Genomic DNA, 13,929 nt, shown 5'->3' with positions numbered 1-13,929 from the left:
TCTGCTGCGTCTTCAGTTACTCAATAAATATTAGCAGTAATAATCACTAACACGTTGTCATTTTTGTAAGTTCTTGGGAACAACGCTGCTTTCCTGCTCACGTGTGCCCTTGTTCCTGCTTCCCACCTGCTCTGCCCCTTTTCTGCCTGATCTCTCAGCAGAGAAAGGGTGCTTGGCTTCCTGGTCCCTCAGCACAGTCGCTGCTGCTGTGAATACTCACAGGTTCATCCTGGCCCAGGAAGATTCAAGTGCAGGACCCCAGCTCGGGTCTGAGCTGATCGCCGACTCTCCTGCCGTCCTGGGGCCTCTCCTTCTCAAACTCCTTAACACCTTCGCATGCACCGTTCCCTCCACCTGGAACATTCTCACACATCTTTAGCGGGCAAACTCTTATTCATCCGTCAAGGCCCATTTCTTCTCTGGAAGAACTTCATCCTCTAGGCAACAGTAGCCAGCTGCATTTATGCATCAAGTCCCTTGGTGTCAGGCCTTGTTCTAGGCACTGGGGCACAGAAGACCTTCAGAGCTGTGGTAAGGAATCCTACAGACGACTTCTTTTAGATGATGCAGTTAGGGAAGGCTTCCTGAAGGAGGAGGCGTTTAAGCTGATGATAAGGATGAGGACTTAGCCCCTTTAAAAGCTGGGGCAGGGGCTTCTAGGCAGAGGAAATAATAAGGCATGTAGTGTGTTCAGGAAGCAGAAAATTGGTCAACATGGCTGGGAGGTTTGGAGATGGGGATGGAGATCTAACCAGCAGGTCCATCAGGACATACGCTGGGCTGTGCAGAGTAGATTTTAAGAACGATGGGATGCCATTGGTGGGTTTTGAGGGGTCTGGGACGTGAGCATCCAGGCAGGGGTTGGGGTGTGAGAGACTGGCTGTGGGGCTCGAGCAAGGAGGCTCCTATGTGGTCCAGGCCAGAGGAAGAGGGGAAGAGGGGCTGGCTGGTTGGGGGCGTGGGGGTGGAGGGATGGCCTGAGGCACGGCTCGAAGTTAGCTAGGGGCGGGGTTGTGGGGGTCTCTGGCCTCGGCGGCTGGCTGGCTGGTGCTGGCCACTCGGAGATGGTGAGGCCGGGAGGGACTGGCTTGGGCTGCGTGGTGGGGAGGGGAGAGGGAGAGACGGAAGAAATCGCAGATCCGAGTTGCCTGCGAGGCATCTGAGGGCCAGGAGGTGTGGCTGGGTGGTTGGGGCTCCAGGGACAGAGCTTTCCGGTGGGGCTGTGGAGGCAGCAGGCTCAGCGGCCCAGTGAGGAGGAAGCTGCGTGCAGATGCCTCCGAGCAGGCCCTGCGGAAGCCACAGGCCTGGAGGAAGTGAGCAGCGTGGCCCCTCCAGCCCCCCACGGCTAGGAACTTAACTTTTATTTGGAAGCCAGTGATCACGAGCTACAGCTTCATTCCCTGGTGTGAAGGAGGCAGCCAGGTGAGTCCTCCTGGCATCTTAGCTCACGGGAGCCCTCGGCTCGGGGCTTTCTGCCTCTCTCTAAAGCTCGGGAGTCAGAGCTCAGCGAGGGAGGGCTCCCGGGGGCTTGTGGAAATGGACCCCAGAGGACACAGCCTCAGCTGAGGCCGCACGGGGAGGGAGTCGGGCCAGGCGAAGCCCGGAGCCCCTCTGCCCCTCCGGCCCCCCAGGCTTGGAAGCGGCCATTCCTCCCTCCTGGGGCCGGACAGGCAGACGGGCACCATCCCATTGCGTGGCCAAGCGGGCAGCCTCCCTTTCCCCCTCCAACCTCCCCTGAGCTTCATTCAGCGTGCGGGGAAGAGAGGCCACCCGGTTTCAGATGAAGAAACAGGCCCGGGGCAGGGAGGGGCTGCCCGGGGCGGCCGACGGCTTGAGGCCGTTCCAGCTCTGTCCACTCCAGTGCCTTCGGTGAGCTCGGAGTCCGGCCCTGTCTGTAAAGATCTTTGGGACCAGAAAGGGAGGGGATTTGTCCAATGTCACACAAGGAGAATGAGGAGGAGCCAGCCTGGAACCTGGGCCACCTAACCCCCAGGCAGGGCTCTTTCCTTTTCTGTGGCCGTGTCCTTTGAACCGAATCCTGTCCAAAAGGAGCTTGGAGGCCTATCCAGGGGGTAGGGTTGGATCCTCGCCTCAGGGCAGGATGGAGCTGCCAGGGCTGGCTGCTAGGGCGATGGGGAGGCTGCAGCCCCTGTGAATGCCCCCATCTTTGGGGGCCTCCCTGGGGGCTGGAGATGGCCACCATTCTGATGCATGACACCCCAGCCCCAATGTCTGTTTGGGACCAGAAACGCTGGGGGAAGACGCAGGGGCTGAAGAGGGTGGCTGAGCAGGAGAGGAAGTGAGCCCAGCGGAACAGGAAGGAGGCCAGGGCTGGCTTCTGAATGTGCCCGGTCCCGCGGGTGGTGAGCCCGACCCCCTGCCCATAATGAACCCGTGGAGGGGGCTGTACACACTCTGTAAATGTTGACCCCTCCCATGCTGGCATGAGCAATGAGACCCCCCCCCAAACCACAGAGAGGCCGAGGATGATAAGCCTTCTATCCCCTGCACCCCCAGGGCCAGCAAGGGAGAAATGGAGTCAGAGTCCTTATACAACCTGCTGCAGCTCCCTAAGGTGACGGGCCCGCCGACAGAGGAGGAACTCCCACAAGGTGCCTGTCCAAGTGGGGCTGTGCTGGGGGGGGCGGGCGAGGCGGGGGAGGTGAGGGTCTGCATGGCAGGAACCCAACAGGCGGGTCTGGGCGCTGCCTTGCTTTCCAAGTTGTCATCCGGCACCCAGTTCTGTTCGGCCCCTGCCGATGCCTTCTGCTTCACCCTTGACAGCCGCCTGCCCCCGCTTCCAGAATCTTCGGCAGGCATCCCCATTCCCCTCGTGACCGCACATCTCCAGGTTAATGGTGATGTTAAGAGGAAATTCCAACTGCTGCTGTTTATTTAGTAGTAGCAGCATCTCATTTACTGCTCTGAGGGTAGATGTTCCCGCCTCCTTGGTGTACACGAGGAAACTGAGGCCCAGAGAGGAATGTAGCAGGTAGCCTGTGACTCCTTTACTGTGGCGGACAGCAGACATCTGACGCCTCGCGGAATGGGGGCCTGTCGATCTGCTTCCTTCACACGCCTGGGTCCCTTTGCAAAGGGGGGTGGCCGTAGGACGGGGGAATTCCGCAAGTCTGTTTTCTGAGCTTGGGGAGCTTGTGGCCGCTGCCCCTGAAACCTCCCTCCCAGGAGACAGTCGGAAAGGACAATGCAGGTGCCCCAGGCCATCCTCACCCTGTTACAGAAAAGAAGAAAATAGGGAGCAACCCAAAGGTCCTGCTCAGCAGAGGCTTTAAGCGAACTCACTGGAATTTATGTCACCTTTCAAACCTAAGTGTGATGATGGAGAGAAAGGGTTAGATAAGTGAAGTGAAAGAGCAGAATGCAACTTGATCGAGATGCTGTGAAGACAGCCTTTCGAGATAGGCGCTGTGGCCGAGAGACCCCCGGGGGTGGTGAGCGAGACCCTGGCGGCCGGGCGGTGGGAGGGGGCCGGGTGCAGGGGTGGCCCAGCGTCACGAGGCTGACTTCCTTTGTCGTCCCGGGGCTCTCTGTTTATAGAGGGTTTGAGGCTGGAAAGTGTCATGAGCAAAACTGCTGTTAGCGGTAGGGCTTAATTATTTGAAAAAATATTTATTTTGTGTTTTACGGTTGATTTAGAACTATTTGAAGTACTGGCAGGCAGAGCTGGAACGTGTGATGATTGAGAACGGCAGGAAGCCTGCTCTGAGAAGGGGTGGGGTGAGGGTGGGGTACCACCGGAGCCGTTCACCCACCAACTCCCCAAGCGTTGGTCCAGAGCCGGCTGGTACCCAGCGGGTTAGAGAGCCCTCCTTCTTGTCGGGAGATATGGGGCTGGGTAGTACTTGAAGGTTTTCAGAACGTCTAGGAAAAGTCCCCAGCTGCGTCATATGAAGACAGAGGCATTGCATTTTGTGAATTTGGGCAAGGCAGTCCCCACAAGGTGACTCAGTTTCCCCCATGTTCATTGAGACTAGATGATCTTGCAGTTCCCTCTCAGCCTTGACAAGTGTGGGTTCTGTGAGTCTAGAATGTCAGGAAGCTGCTGACCAGGATCCTGGGGCTCAGAGAGTCAGCCGGGGTGGCCTCTGGGTCCTGCCCACACCAGGGAGCCGGACAGATGCAGGAAGACTCCGCCTCGGGCCCTTGGTGCCCAGCCCCTGGGCTTGCGTGAACCCTGCATCTTCTTAAGTGGGTAGATTTGCCAGATAAAACACAGGAGGCCGAGTTAAATTTGAATTTCAGACAAGAAATAGTTTTTCAGGCTGGGTATGTCCCCAAAATATAAATATTGTTGTACCTGAGGATGAGCTAGTGCTCATGAGGGAAATGAGAGGGAAAGGCGTTTAGGGTGTGGTGGGAACAGCATGGCAAAGAAAGAGGCGTGGAGGACGAGGTGTGTCTGGGAAATCCGAGTCACTTTAGACGTTTGCTGCTCAGGGTGTGTGTGTGTGTGTATGTGTGTGTGTGTATGTGTGAAGCACAGGACTAAATATCCCTCGTGTCAAGGTACCTGCATACAGGTGACCTGCAGGGAGAGAGCTGCCCAGCTCCCTGCAGTGTCCGCACACATGTGTCATGCTCACCTCTGCTTCCAGGAGAAAAAAAGAAATACCTGCCCCCCACTTCCCGGCAGGATCCCAAATTTGAAGAACTGCAAAAGGTACGGCAGCTTTCTGTGGTCTCTCCTGATTTCTCTGGAGGGGGTCTTTTCATCTTCTTGGGGTGGGGACAGCAGGCCACCTGCGCCCCCCAACCTCAGGCCAGCGGGTGGTGACCCTGCAGGTCCCTGGCAGACCTGTTGAATGACTACATGAAAGAACATTTATTGAGCACCAACTGTGTGCCTTTACATAGATGATCCCAGCAAGCCTCACGACGGTCAAGAGGCATCTGCTGTTTTGCATCCCATGGAGGGAATAGTGAGGCCCAGAGGGGTGACCTGACTGGTGGGGGACACAAGGCTGGCCAATGGCTGACCAGAACTGGAGTTTGACCCAGGCCCCAAACCGTGTGCCCTTTCACCTGTCGGAGGCAATGGAGAACTGGCAAAATGGGCAGGAATGGGCGTGGTTCACCCAGGTCACCCAGTTTCTCCATGGCTCTGAGTCTGCCGCTGTGGCTCCTGGACCAGCTGAGCACAGGCAGGCTCAGGCCTCCGTTTTCCTCTGCCCTACTTCTCCAGTCTCCACATGGCCTTTCTGTTGCCTCCTCCAGGGAGGCCTCCTGGCCTGTACCACCTTCCACCCCCAGACTGTGGCCATTTCCCATCCCTTCCTTTCTGCCTCCTGTTCCCTCGCTCCCTCCATCCCACCTCTCCCACCATCAGGCACTGGGATGCAGGGCACAGCCAGCTCGGTCCCTCCTGGAAAACCTGATGGGGCGCTGACATGTCTTAGTTTGGGCTCCTCCAAGAGCTGATCCTGAGATAAGGGTTTGGGTGTAAGTAGTGAGTCGGCAGGTAATAGAGGAGACAAGGAAATCAAGTAGGGAAGGGAGATGGGGAGGGAAGGGGCCCCAGGGCAGGTGCCGCTGGTGGAAGCTGAAGCCTGCTGGGCCCCTCTGGGAGCAGGGGCGGAGGTGGAGGAGCTTGGGGGTTTCCTCACCAGCTCTGGAGTAGCTGGCGCTGCTCCCTTAAAGGCTCAGGGCTCTGCTTCCTGCCCTTCTGGCCTGTTGAGCCCAGCCAGGTTGGGGTGCCCGGGCAGAGCTGCAGAGGGGGTGCCCCACAGCTGAAAGTCTGGGGGATAGGGTGGGACACCCACAGCCCCTGTGCTGGTGTCCTGGGGTTGCCACCACCAAGTACCATGAACCACATGGCTTAAAACAAGGGGAGTTGATGGTCTCCCAGCCTGGAGGCTGGAAGTCCTAAGTCAAGGTGTGGGCAGGTGGGTTCCTCCCGGAGGTTCTGAGGGGGATCCCATCCCAGGCCTTTCTCCCGCCATCAGAGGTCTCTGACAACCCTTGGTGTCCCTTGGTGTGTAGACGCGCCACTCCAATCTCTGCCTCCTTGTCACAGGGCCTCCTCTGTGTTCCCAGTATCGTGTCCTTCCTCTCCTTCTGAGCTCTTACCAGAGGTGCCTGCTTCATGTCCAGATTTCTACCAACAGCCTCTTCGAGGCAATTTAGGCTCTTCCTATCAAGGGCCTTCAGTGCTCTTCCCAGTTATCCAGTCCCACAGCCACGTCCCCACTTACAGGGACCAGTTACAGTAGCTTCCCAGCACTGACACCTTGCACAGGACAAAAGACAGCCCCACCATGCCCTGGCCCCTGGGAGCCCAGAGCGGGCCCCTAACTCAGCCTGGGAGAGGAGGGAGGGCTTCCCAGAGGAGGTGACATTTGACCTGGCCTTGAAGGATGGGTAGGAGTTGGCAGGTGGGAGGAGGGCATTCCAGGCTGAGGTCAGAACAGAGCCAGGTGGAGGACCAGGTGAGGAGTGGTCCCGGGTCAGCCATCCTCTTGGGATCTGCAGGTGCTAATGGAGTGGATCAATGCCAAGCTCCTCCCTGAGCACATTGTGGTCCGCAGCCTGGAGGAGGACATATTTGATGGGCTCATCCTGCACCACCTTTTCCGTAAGTAGCAGCTCCCAGGGCTGCACGGGTCTGGGCCCCAGCCCCCCAGCCCGGCCCCTCCAGGCCCCCAAGGGTGGGCTTCTCACTCAGCTTCACCCTCCTGCCCCCTGCTGAGTGTCATGTATGGAGCACCTGCTGTTTATAGGCTGCGGTGGATAACAAAGAACCCAGGTCCCCGGCCTCGGGCTGCCCCCGGCTGCTGGAGAAGACAGGCCAGCAGTGAGACGACCCAGGCGGGTAGAGGTGGGCTGGGCTCCTGCCCCGGGGGGGGGGGGGGCTGTCTCAATCTAGAAACGCCTAGTGCTCCCCAGGTCGCCTTTACTCTCAGAGCTGCCTCCTGGCCCCAGGCAGGTCCCCTACCCTGCCCCCAGGTACCCTCCCCCTTGCTGTTGAGATGTCAGGTTTGGTCTACACATCTGCCTTCTGCACAAAGCTGTGAGGTCCCAGAGGCCTGGAGTGGTCCCGATTCCGGTCCTCAGCCGGCCTGGGAGCCCTTTGTAGTTGGTGACCGAATGATCCTACCAGCCCCTTACCCAGCACCTGCCATGGAGCAGGTGTGTTAATCCTCAGAAAAACTCTATCCTGTTAGTATCCCCATTTTATAGATGAGGAAACTGAGAGGCCTAGTCACTTGTCCAAGGTCTCAGAGTGAAGAAGGCGGGGGAGTCAGGATCTGAGCCTAGGAGTCTAGGCCACACAGCCTTGCAGAACGGAGGTGCACAGAGCTATGCAGAGGGCTAAGGGAGCAGGCACGGGGTGGTCAAGGTGAGGGGGCCAGTGGAGGGCAGCTCAGAGGGCGTGGGCTTGCTCAGGTCACACAGCTTATGGAAGGGGAGGTCCCCCAGTGCCCTCCCCCCTTCCCCCTCCCACTGTACTCCCCCCTCCCTCCCCCTCCTCCCTCTTCTGCTTCCCTCCACCTCTCCCCCCACTCCTTCCCTGGCTCTCCCACTCTCTCCTGCCCTTAGAGATTCTGACCGGGCTCAAGCTGGAAGTGGAGGAGATGGCTCTCACTGCCCCGAGCCAAAGGCGCAAGCTCGAGGTGGTCCTGGAGGCCATCAACCACAGTCTGCAGGTGGAGGAGCAGCAGCTCAAGTGGAGCGTGGGAAGTAAGTGGGGCCTCGGCTGGGGCAGGGTCTAGGGGAGGGCGGGGGGCGCCTGGGTCCCTTTGCACCAGTGGCCTCTGTTCACCCGGCAGCTGTGCTCACCTGCCTTTGGTATGGGGACACCCCGGGGGCTTGGAAGAAGCACGGCCTCCTGGGCAAAGTCGTGCACCTGTTGGGAGCAAACAGCCCTACGCACTTCCGGACCGCCGCGGTGTGGGCGGCATAAACTCGGTCAACCATGCAGCCCCTGTTTGAATCCCAAGCACCGCGAGCCCCCACTTGCCTTGTCAGATGGGTGCTACCAGTCCTCTTTCATTAATTGGTTTAAGTTATACCTGCAGGGCAGGCTTGTGAGAAACGAGCATGAGCACAGCACCCAGACCCCGACCCCAGCCCATTAGCAGTTCAGTATGACCTTCCCACCATTCGGAACCCCACATCCCTCCCATTTTCCAGATGAGAGCACTGAGGCAGAAAGGGGTTCTGTACCTTCTCCAGGGCTGGGGGTGATGATGGAGCCGTTTTCAAGCCCAGCTTTGGTTGGGTCTCATGCCACTGCCTTTGCCACTTGGTTTAAAGACTCGCTTTCAATGCCCGATATGTATGATACTGGCCCTGAGTTAAGTCACACTCATCTGAATCCAGCAGTTTCTCCCGGCAGGACCCCGCTGTAGGGCATCGGGTTGCACACAACTGTCAGCAGGGACTGCCTCTGTGTCTGAAGCCCCGTCCACACGGTGCCTTGTGCTGCATTTGCAGAGCGGGGTGGCAAGAGCAAAGGGTGACTGTTTTGGGTTCAGAATGAGTGTCTCCAGAACTCTGCCTTCCAGAAGGCTGACGCAGAGCCCCTTGGTCTTCAGAGGGTGGTTGTGACCACAAAGAGACCTCCATGTGGTCCCAGGGTTGGGCAGCCCCTCAGCTCTGACCTGTGCCCCCCCAGCCATCTTCAGCAAGGACCTGCTGGCCACCTTGCATCTGCTCGTGGCCCTGGCCAACCACTTCCAGCCCGATCTGCCCCTTCCGACCAACGTCCAGGTGGAGGTGATCACCATGGAGGTACAAGGCTGGGCCTCAGGGGACCCCTGTGTGTAGGCTGAGCTGACCATATCACCATACCCTGGATTGGGGGTGCTGCATGGGAGGGGACTGACCCTCCCTTGAGATAGATCACATTCCTCCAGGACAGCCGTGGGTGCTGGGCTGGAGCTGTGGGTGGGAGGTGTTGAGAGTCCAGGGGGGCCATAAGTAGGTCTGCAGGCTGGCCAGTCCCACTTACCTCAGTAGATAGCATCTGCTGGTGGGGGTGGTGTTAGGAAGGTCCTGGCTGATGGCAACCATGTCACGTGGGCCATAAGTGGTCATCTGTTCATGGCCTTTTGGGAGCCTTCACAGCCTTGGCCCATAGCACTGCAGTGTTGTTCCTTGGTTGCTATGGAGGGCTGTGACTATACAAGGGAGCTTTCTCAGGTTTCTCCACCTGCACCTCCACCTCCACCCTTGCTCTAGCACACTCACAACTGTGCTGAAGTTCATGTCCCTGGAACCCACGGCTTCTCCCTCAGGGAGAGTTTGAGCACCACAAATGGGCCCCCACCTACTCCTGCTCTCCATTACTCCTTCTCCCAACCTCCCAGTACCTGGTGAGCATTGGGACTTCCTGTCTTCGAGCTTACCTTTCACTCAGGTGAAATCATCCTTACTTTTTTCAAAACCATTGATTGAAATACTCTACTAAGTAGTGTCGTGACTTTGTTTATAGTTCTTATGTAAATCAGAGGTGACTTTATTCCTTCACTCCTTCACTTATTCATTCACTCATTCATCAATCCATCCACCCACCTGTCCACCCACCCCTCTATCCACCCTTCTACCCATCTATCCATCCATCCATCCACCCACCCATCCACCATCCATCCATCCATCTATCCATCCACCATCTATCCATCCATCATCCATCCATCCACTCATCCATCCATCATCCATCCATCCATCCACTCATCCATCCTCCATCCATCCATCCACTCATCTGTTTACCCATCCATCTACCATCCATTCATCCATCCATCTCCACTCATCCATCGATCCTATCTGTCCATCCATCCGTCCATCCATCCATCCATCCGTCTGTCCATCCACCCATCCATCTGGTCATCATTCATTCATTATTCAGATCAACTCATGTTCATTGACTCCCTATGAGCCAGGCACTGGGTGAGACTCTGGGGATACCTGGGGAACAAGACAGACATTGTTCTCATCCTCATGGGGCTCAAGGCTCATGAGAAAGAAAAACATTGAGTCAGGCCACAGTGATGAGAGCTGTCTAGGAACCACCTCTGAGGAGGGGATGAGGTAGAGTGAGCTGGGTTCCTTGGGGCTGCTCTGGCAACTACAGTCTTTTAATGGCTGGCATGGGTCCCTGAGTTTTCTGGGATTACTCAATTTCTTCCCCTTTTTTCTTTCTTAGAGCACCAAAAATGGTCTGAAGTCAGAGAAATCAGTGGAACAACTCACTCAGTGCAGGTGAGGGAAGAACCAGGACCTATAGCAGAGGCCAGGTTATGTTTTTTTGAGAATGGGCCGTGGGGCCTGGGGCCGGGGTCCGATCTGCCCTTTGTGGGAGGGGCCCTCACACCTCCCTAGCTTCCTCTTAGCCCCCAGAGGGCCTTGCTGACCCCTCAGCCCTGCTGGGAGCCCTTCCATCTTGCTGGGCCTCACAGGGCATGGCCCTTTATGGGCTGTTAGGCATGCCAACCCCTGCCAGCTCATTTCATCCTCTGCACAACCCAACAAAACAGGCAGAATTGGGGTTAGAAAAGGGGCTGTGGCTCCCAGTCCTGAGATCACACCATAGCCATTGTGGGCCAGGAGGAATCCAGAACTGGGGTCAGAGGACCCCGATGCCATGTTGGTTCCCCTTTGCCTGGTGCCCAAGTGCTGGATATGGGTGAGGGAATCATCCATGGCAGGGAGATGCTGCAGTTGAGCACAAATGTTATAACAGGATGACAGAACCCCGCTGGCCTCCCAGTGCCCAGAGACAAGCACACCAAACACTCCCTCATACCACCAACATTTATTGAGCACCTACTGTTTACCTTCGGTCTGTCTGGGCAAGCAGGATGCTCAGCCAATGAGCTCTTCCGTCTGCCCTCCTGGAGGGAAAGGCTCTCCCAGGCAGTGCTGGCCAGGTCTTTCTGGGCTGGTCTGAGAGTGGGCCTCTTGCAGGAGGTTGTAGGTTCTCCTTTTTACTCTAACATTTGCTGAGGGCCCACTATGTGCAGGGTGGGCTGTATAGCTCCTGTGACCCGTTTGACCCTCACAGAGCCCAGCTTAAGGAGTCAGTTCTCTTGAGCTCACAGGCTTGGCATGCAGCCCCACCTGGGCTTAGCTCCCCATCGGTGGTATATGAGCTGTGTGACCTTGGACAAGTCACCTCCCACAGTGCTGAGCCTCTGCTCCTCTGAAAAATGGAGACCCATTCCTACCTCGTGGGCTGTTGTGAAGGTTATAGGTAATGTGTGCTTGGGGGCCTTCCCCCACCTGGACTCCCTCCAACCCTGGGGTCCCTCCAGTCTATGGCTCCTGTGGGGAGTGGAAGGTAGTGAAACCAATGGAAAGTTGGATGACCAGTGTCCACTGTGACCCAAGCATGTGTGCTGAGCAGGGCAAAGATTAGGAGGAGGCCGACTTTTGCTGGCCCCTCATGCCAGGGCATCCGGTTCACATGCAGGCCCATTTAACCTTCCCCAGGGCACCCCGGGAAGAAGCCTTGCTCCCCTCTGACTCAGTGAGGCTGAGTGACCTCGCAGTCACCCAGCTGCTCGGTGACCCTGACCTGGCTCCTCCTCTGAGCCAAAGCTTCAGGGTCTGGAAATGAGCCTGGGGAGCTTGAGTGGGAAGGTGTCATCTGTTCATGATACCACATTCCTGCCCCACTTAGGCTCCTACAATCATCCTTCTCCACCCCTTTATGAACTTGGAACTCTGTGATGGCTCCCCTCAGCTCCCAGCCAGTGTCTCGGGCAGCACGGGGGCGTCTCTCCCTCTGGCACCCTGGTTCACGCTGATGAGCTCCGGGTCTCTGCTTTAGGCTGCCCGCTCTGCCCTGCACAGCCCAGTCCCCTGCTGAGGGCCATGGTCATGGGGGCGGGGGGGGGGGGGCACCTGGCTCCCCTGGGACCGCCTGGCCTGCTTTGGGCCCAGACCCTTGCTTCTCAGGGGCGGGGCTGGTGTGGAAAATTTGACACAAAGTCAAAGGAAAACCATTCAAAACAAGAAACACAGAGTGAAAGAAGCCAGACCCAGAAGAGTGTGTGCTGTGTGATTTCACCAACACGGACTCCTGGAACAGGCAAAACACATGCACAGTGGGAGGGATCAGAGCAGTGGTAATCCTGGTTGGGGGGTCATGGGGGTGGCAGTGGGGAGAGCATGTGGGGGTGCTAGGAAGGGTCTCTATCTCTTTGGGGTGCTGATCCCACAGGGGATATGTAAAAATGCACCCGTGATAAACGTACAATTTGTGTGTCTGGTTGCACATATAATGCCTCCCGCCCCGACCAAAATGACAACCACAGAAATGATAAAACCCAGACATAACTCGGTGCGGAAACCTCCAGGGAAGGGAACGGGCCTCTTTCTGGCCATTTGCTCTGCACAAGGACCCTCCCTGCCTGCTTATGAAGCTGCGGGGGAAGAAGGAGCCGCCAGCTTCGTTGTCAACTCTGCACGTGCCAAGTCTTGTCATATGAAGAAACTAGAGGTCTGAGGACGGTATATATATTTTTTAACCATTTCTTTGCCTTTCTCCCCCTGCAATTTCCCTTTAGCACAGACAAGGACCAACCTGCAAGTGAGTACTATTGTACCTTAAGGGGATCTGTTCCTCTTGGGTGTGTGTTGACACAGATGTGATGACGAGGGGTGACTTGCTGGGCATTCTCACCCCCTTTGCGCCCTCGAGCCTTCTTCTGGTCCATTTGTCCCTCCTCCTGTCTGTCAGTGCGTCCATGGATCCGGCTATTTCCTCTCCTGGTACTGCTCGTGTGGGGGAGAGATTTATAATCCCCACCAGTGGTGACGGTGGGTTGTTACACACGTGTGGACTCTGGAGCCAGATGGCCTGGGTTCGAACACTAGTGCTTCCTCTCGGCAGCTGTGCAAACCTGGGCAAGTGCCTTAGCCTGTCTGTGCCTCAGCTTTCTCATCTGTAAAATGGGATTAATGACGGCACCTACCTCTTGGGCTGGTGATGAGGGTTGAAAGAATTTGCAAATGTGCTTAGCACAGCGTGGGTACCTCATCGTGGCTGGTCTGGGACGTGGCCGCTGCTCTCGTGACAGACCTCTTCACCCATTGACTGGTCCAGCCATTCCTTCCTTCCTTCATTTTTTATGATTGTTTATTTTAGTTTTCTTTCTTCTGTTTTTTTGGTATTGATGTGAACTCGTGGACTTTTTTTTTTTTTTTAAGAGAGCGTGGGAGGAGGTGGAGGGAGAGGGAGAGAGAATCTTTTTTTTTTTTTTTTAAGATTTTATTTATTTATTTGACAGAGAGAGACACAGCGAGAGAGGGAACACAAGCAGGGGGAGTGGGAGAGGGCGAAGCAGGCTTCCCGCCGAGCAGGGAGCTTGATGCGGGGCTCAATGCCAGGACCCTGGGATCATGACCTGAGCCGAAGGCAGACGCTTAATGACTGAGCCACCCAGGGGCCCCGGGAGAGAGAATCTTAAGCAGGCTCCCCACTCAGTGCAGAATCCAATGTTGGGCTTGATCACATAACCCTGAGATCATGACCCTGAGATCATGGCCTGAGCCAAAATCAAGAGTCGGATGCTTAACTGACTGAGCCACCCAGGCGCCCCCAGAACATGTAAATTTTTATTTGTTCCATATGTTTTAATCAGTGCAGTATTTTTTCTTTTTTATACTGACATTATACCATCTATAGCCAATGAGAATTTTATTTATTTGTCAGAGAGAGCATGAGAGCATGCACAAGCAGGGGGAGCAGCAGAGGGAGAGGGAGAAGCAGGCTTCCCGCGGAGCAGGGAGCCCGATGTGGGGCTCGATCCCAGGACCCTGAGATCATGACCTGAGCCGAAGGCAGACGCTTAACTGACTGAGCCACCCAGCATCCCTCATTCATTCATTCTGCAGCCGGTTGGCCTGATTGGCTGTTCATCCATCCATCCACCCACCCACCCTTCTATCCATCTATCCATCCATCCA

General features: G+C 56.5%; 1 protein-coding gene across 1 annotated transcript in view; it reads left to right on the top strand.

Moving 5' to 3' along the window:
- The first annotated feature begins 1,181 nt into the window (after nucleotides 1–1,181).
- Nucleotides 1,182–13,929, top strand: part of PARVG (parvin gamma) — a 23,029-nt gene continuing 10,281 nt past the window's right edge. Inside the window, exons 1-8 of the mRNA XM_034987331.1 lie at nucleotides 1,182–1,422; nucleotides 2,518–2,612; nucleotides 4,617–4,681; nucleotides 6,490–6,592; nucleotides 7,558–7,698; nucleotides 8,636–8,751; nucleotides 10,163–10,218; nucleotides 12,528–12,550. Of these exons, the coding sequence (XP_034843222.1) occupies nucleotides 2,534–2,612; nucleotides 4,617–4,681; nucleotides 6,490–6,592; nucleotides 7,558–7,698; nucleotides 8,636–8,751; nucleotides 10,163–10,218; nucleotides 12,528–12,550 (583 nt within the window). The 5' untranslated portion in view covers nucleotides 1,182–1,422; nucleotides 2,518–2,533. The remainder of the gene's footprint in view (nucleotides 1,423–2,517; nucleotides 2,613–4,616; nucleotides 4,682–6,489; nucleotides 6,593–7,557; nucleotides 7,699–8,635; nucleotides 8,752–10,162; nucleotides 10,219–12,527; nucleotides 12,551–13,929) is intronic.

Source organism: Mirounga leonina, unplaced genomic scaffold, assembly GCF_011800145.1.
Source record: "Mirounga leonina isolate KUSES-001 unplaced genomic scaffold, KU_Mleo_1.0 Mir_418, whole genome shotgun sequence".
Taxonomy (NCBI): domain Eukaryota; kingdom Metazoa; phylum Chordata; class Mammalia; order Carnivora; family Phocidae; genus Mirounga; species Mirounga leonina.
Note: the sequence above shows the minus strand (reverse complement) of the source record. Positions and strands in the feature narration are given on the sequence as shown.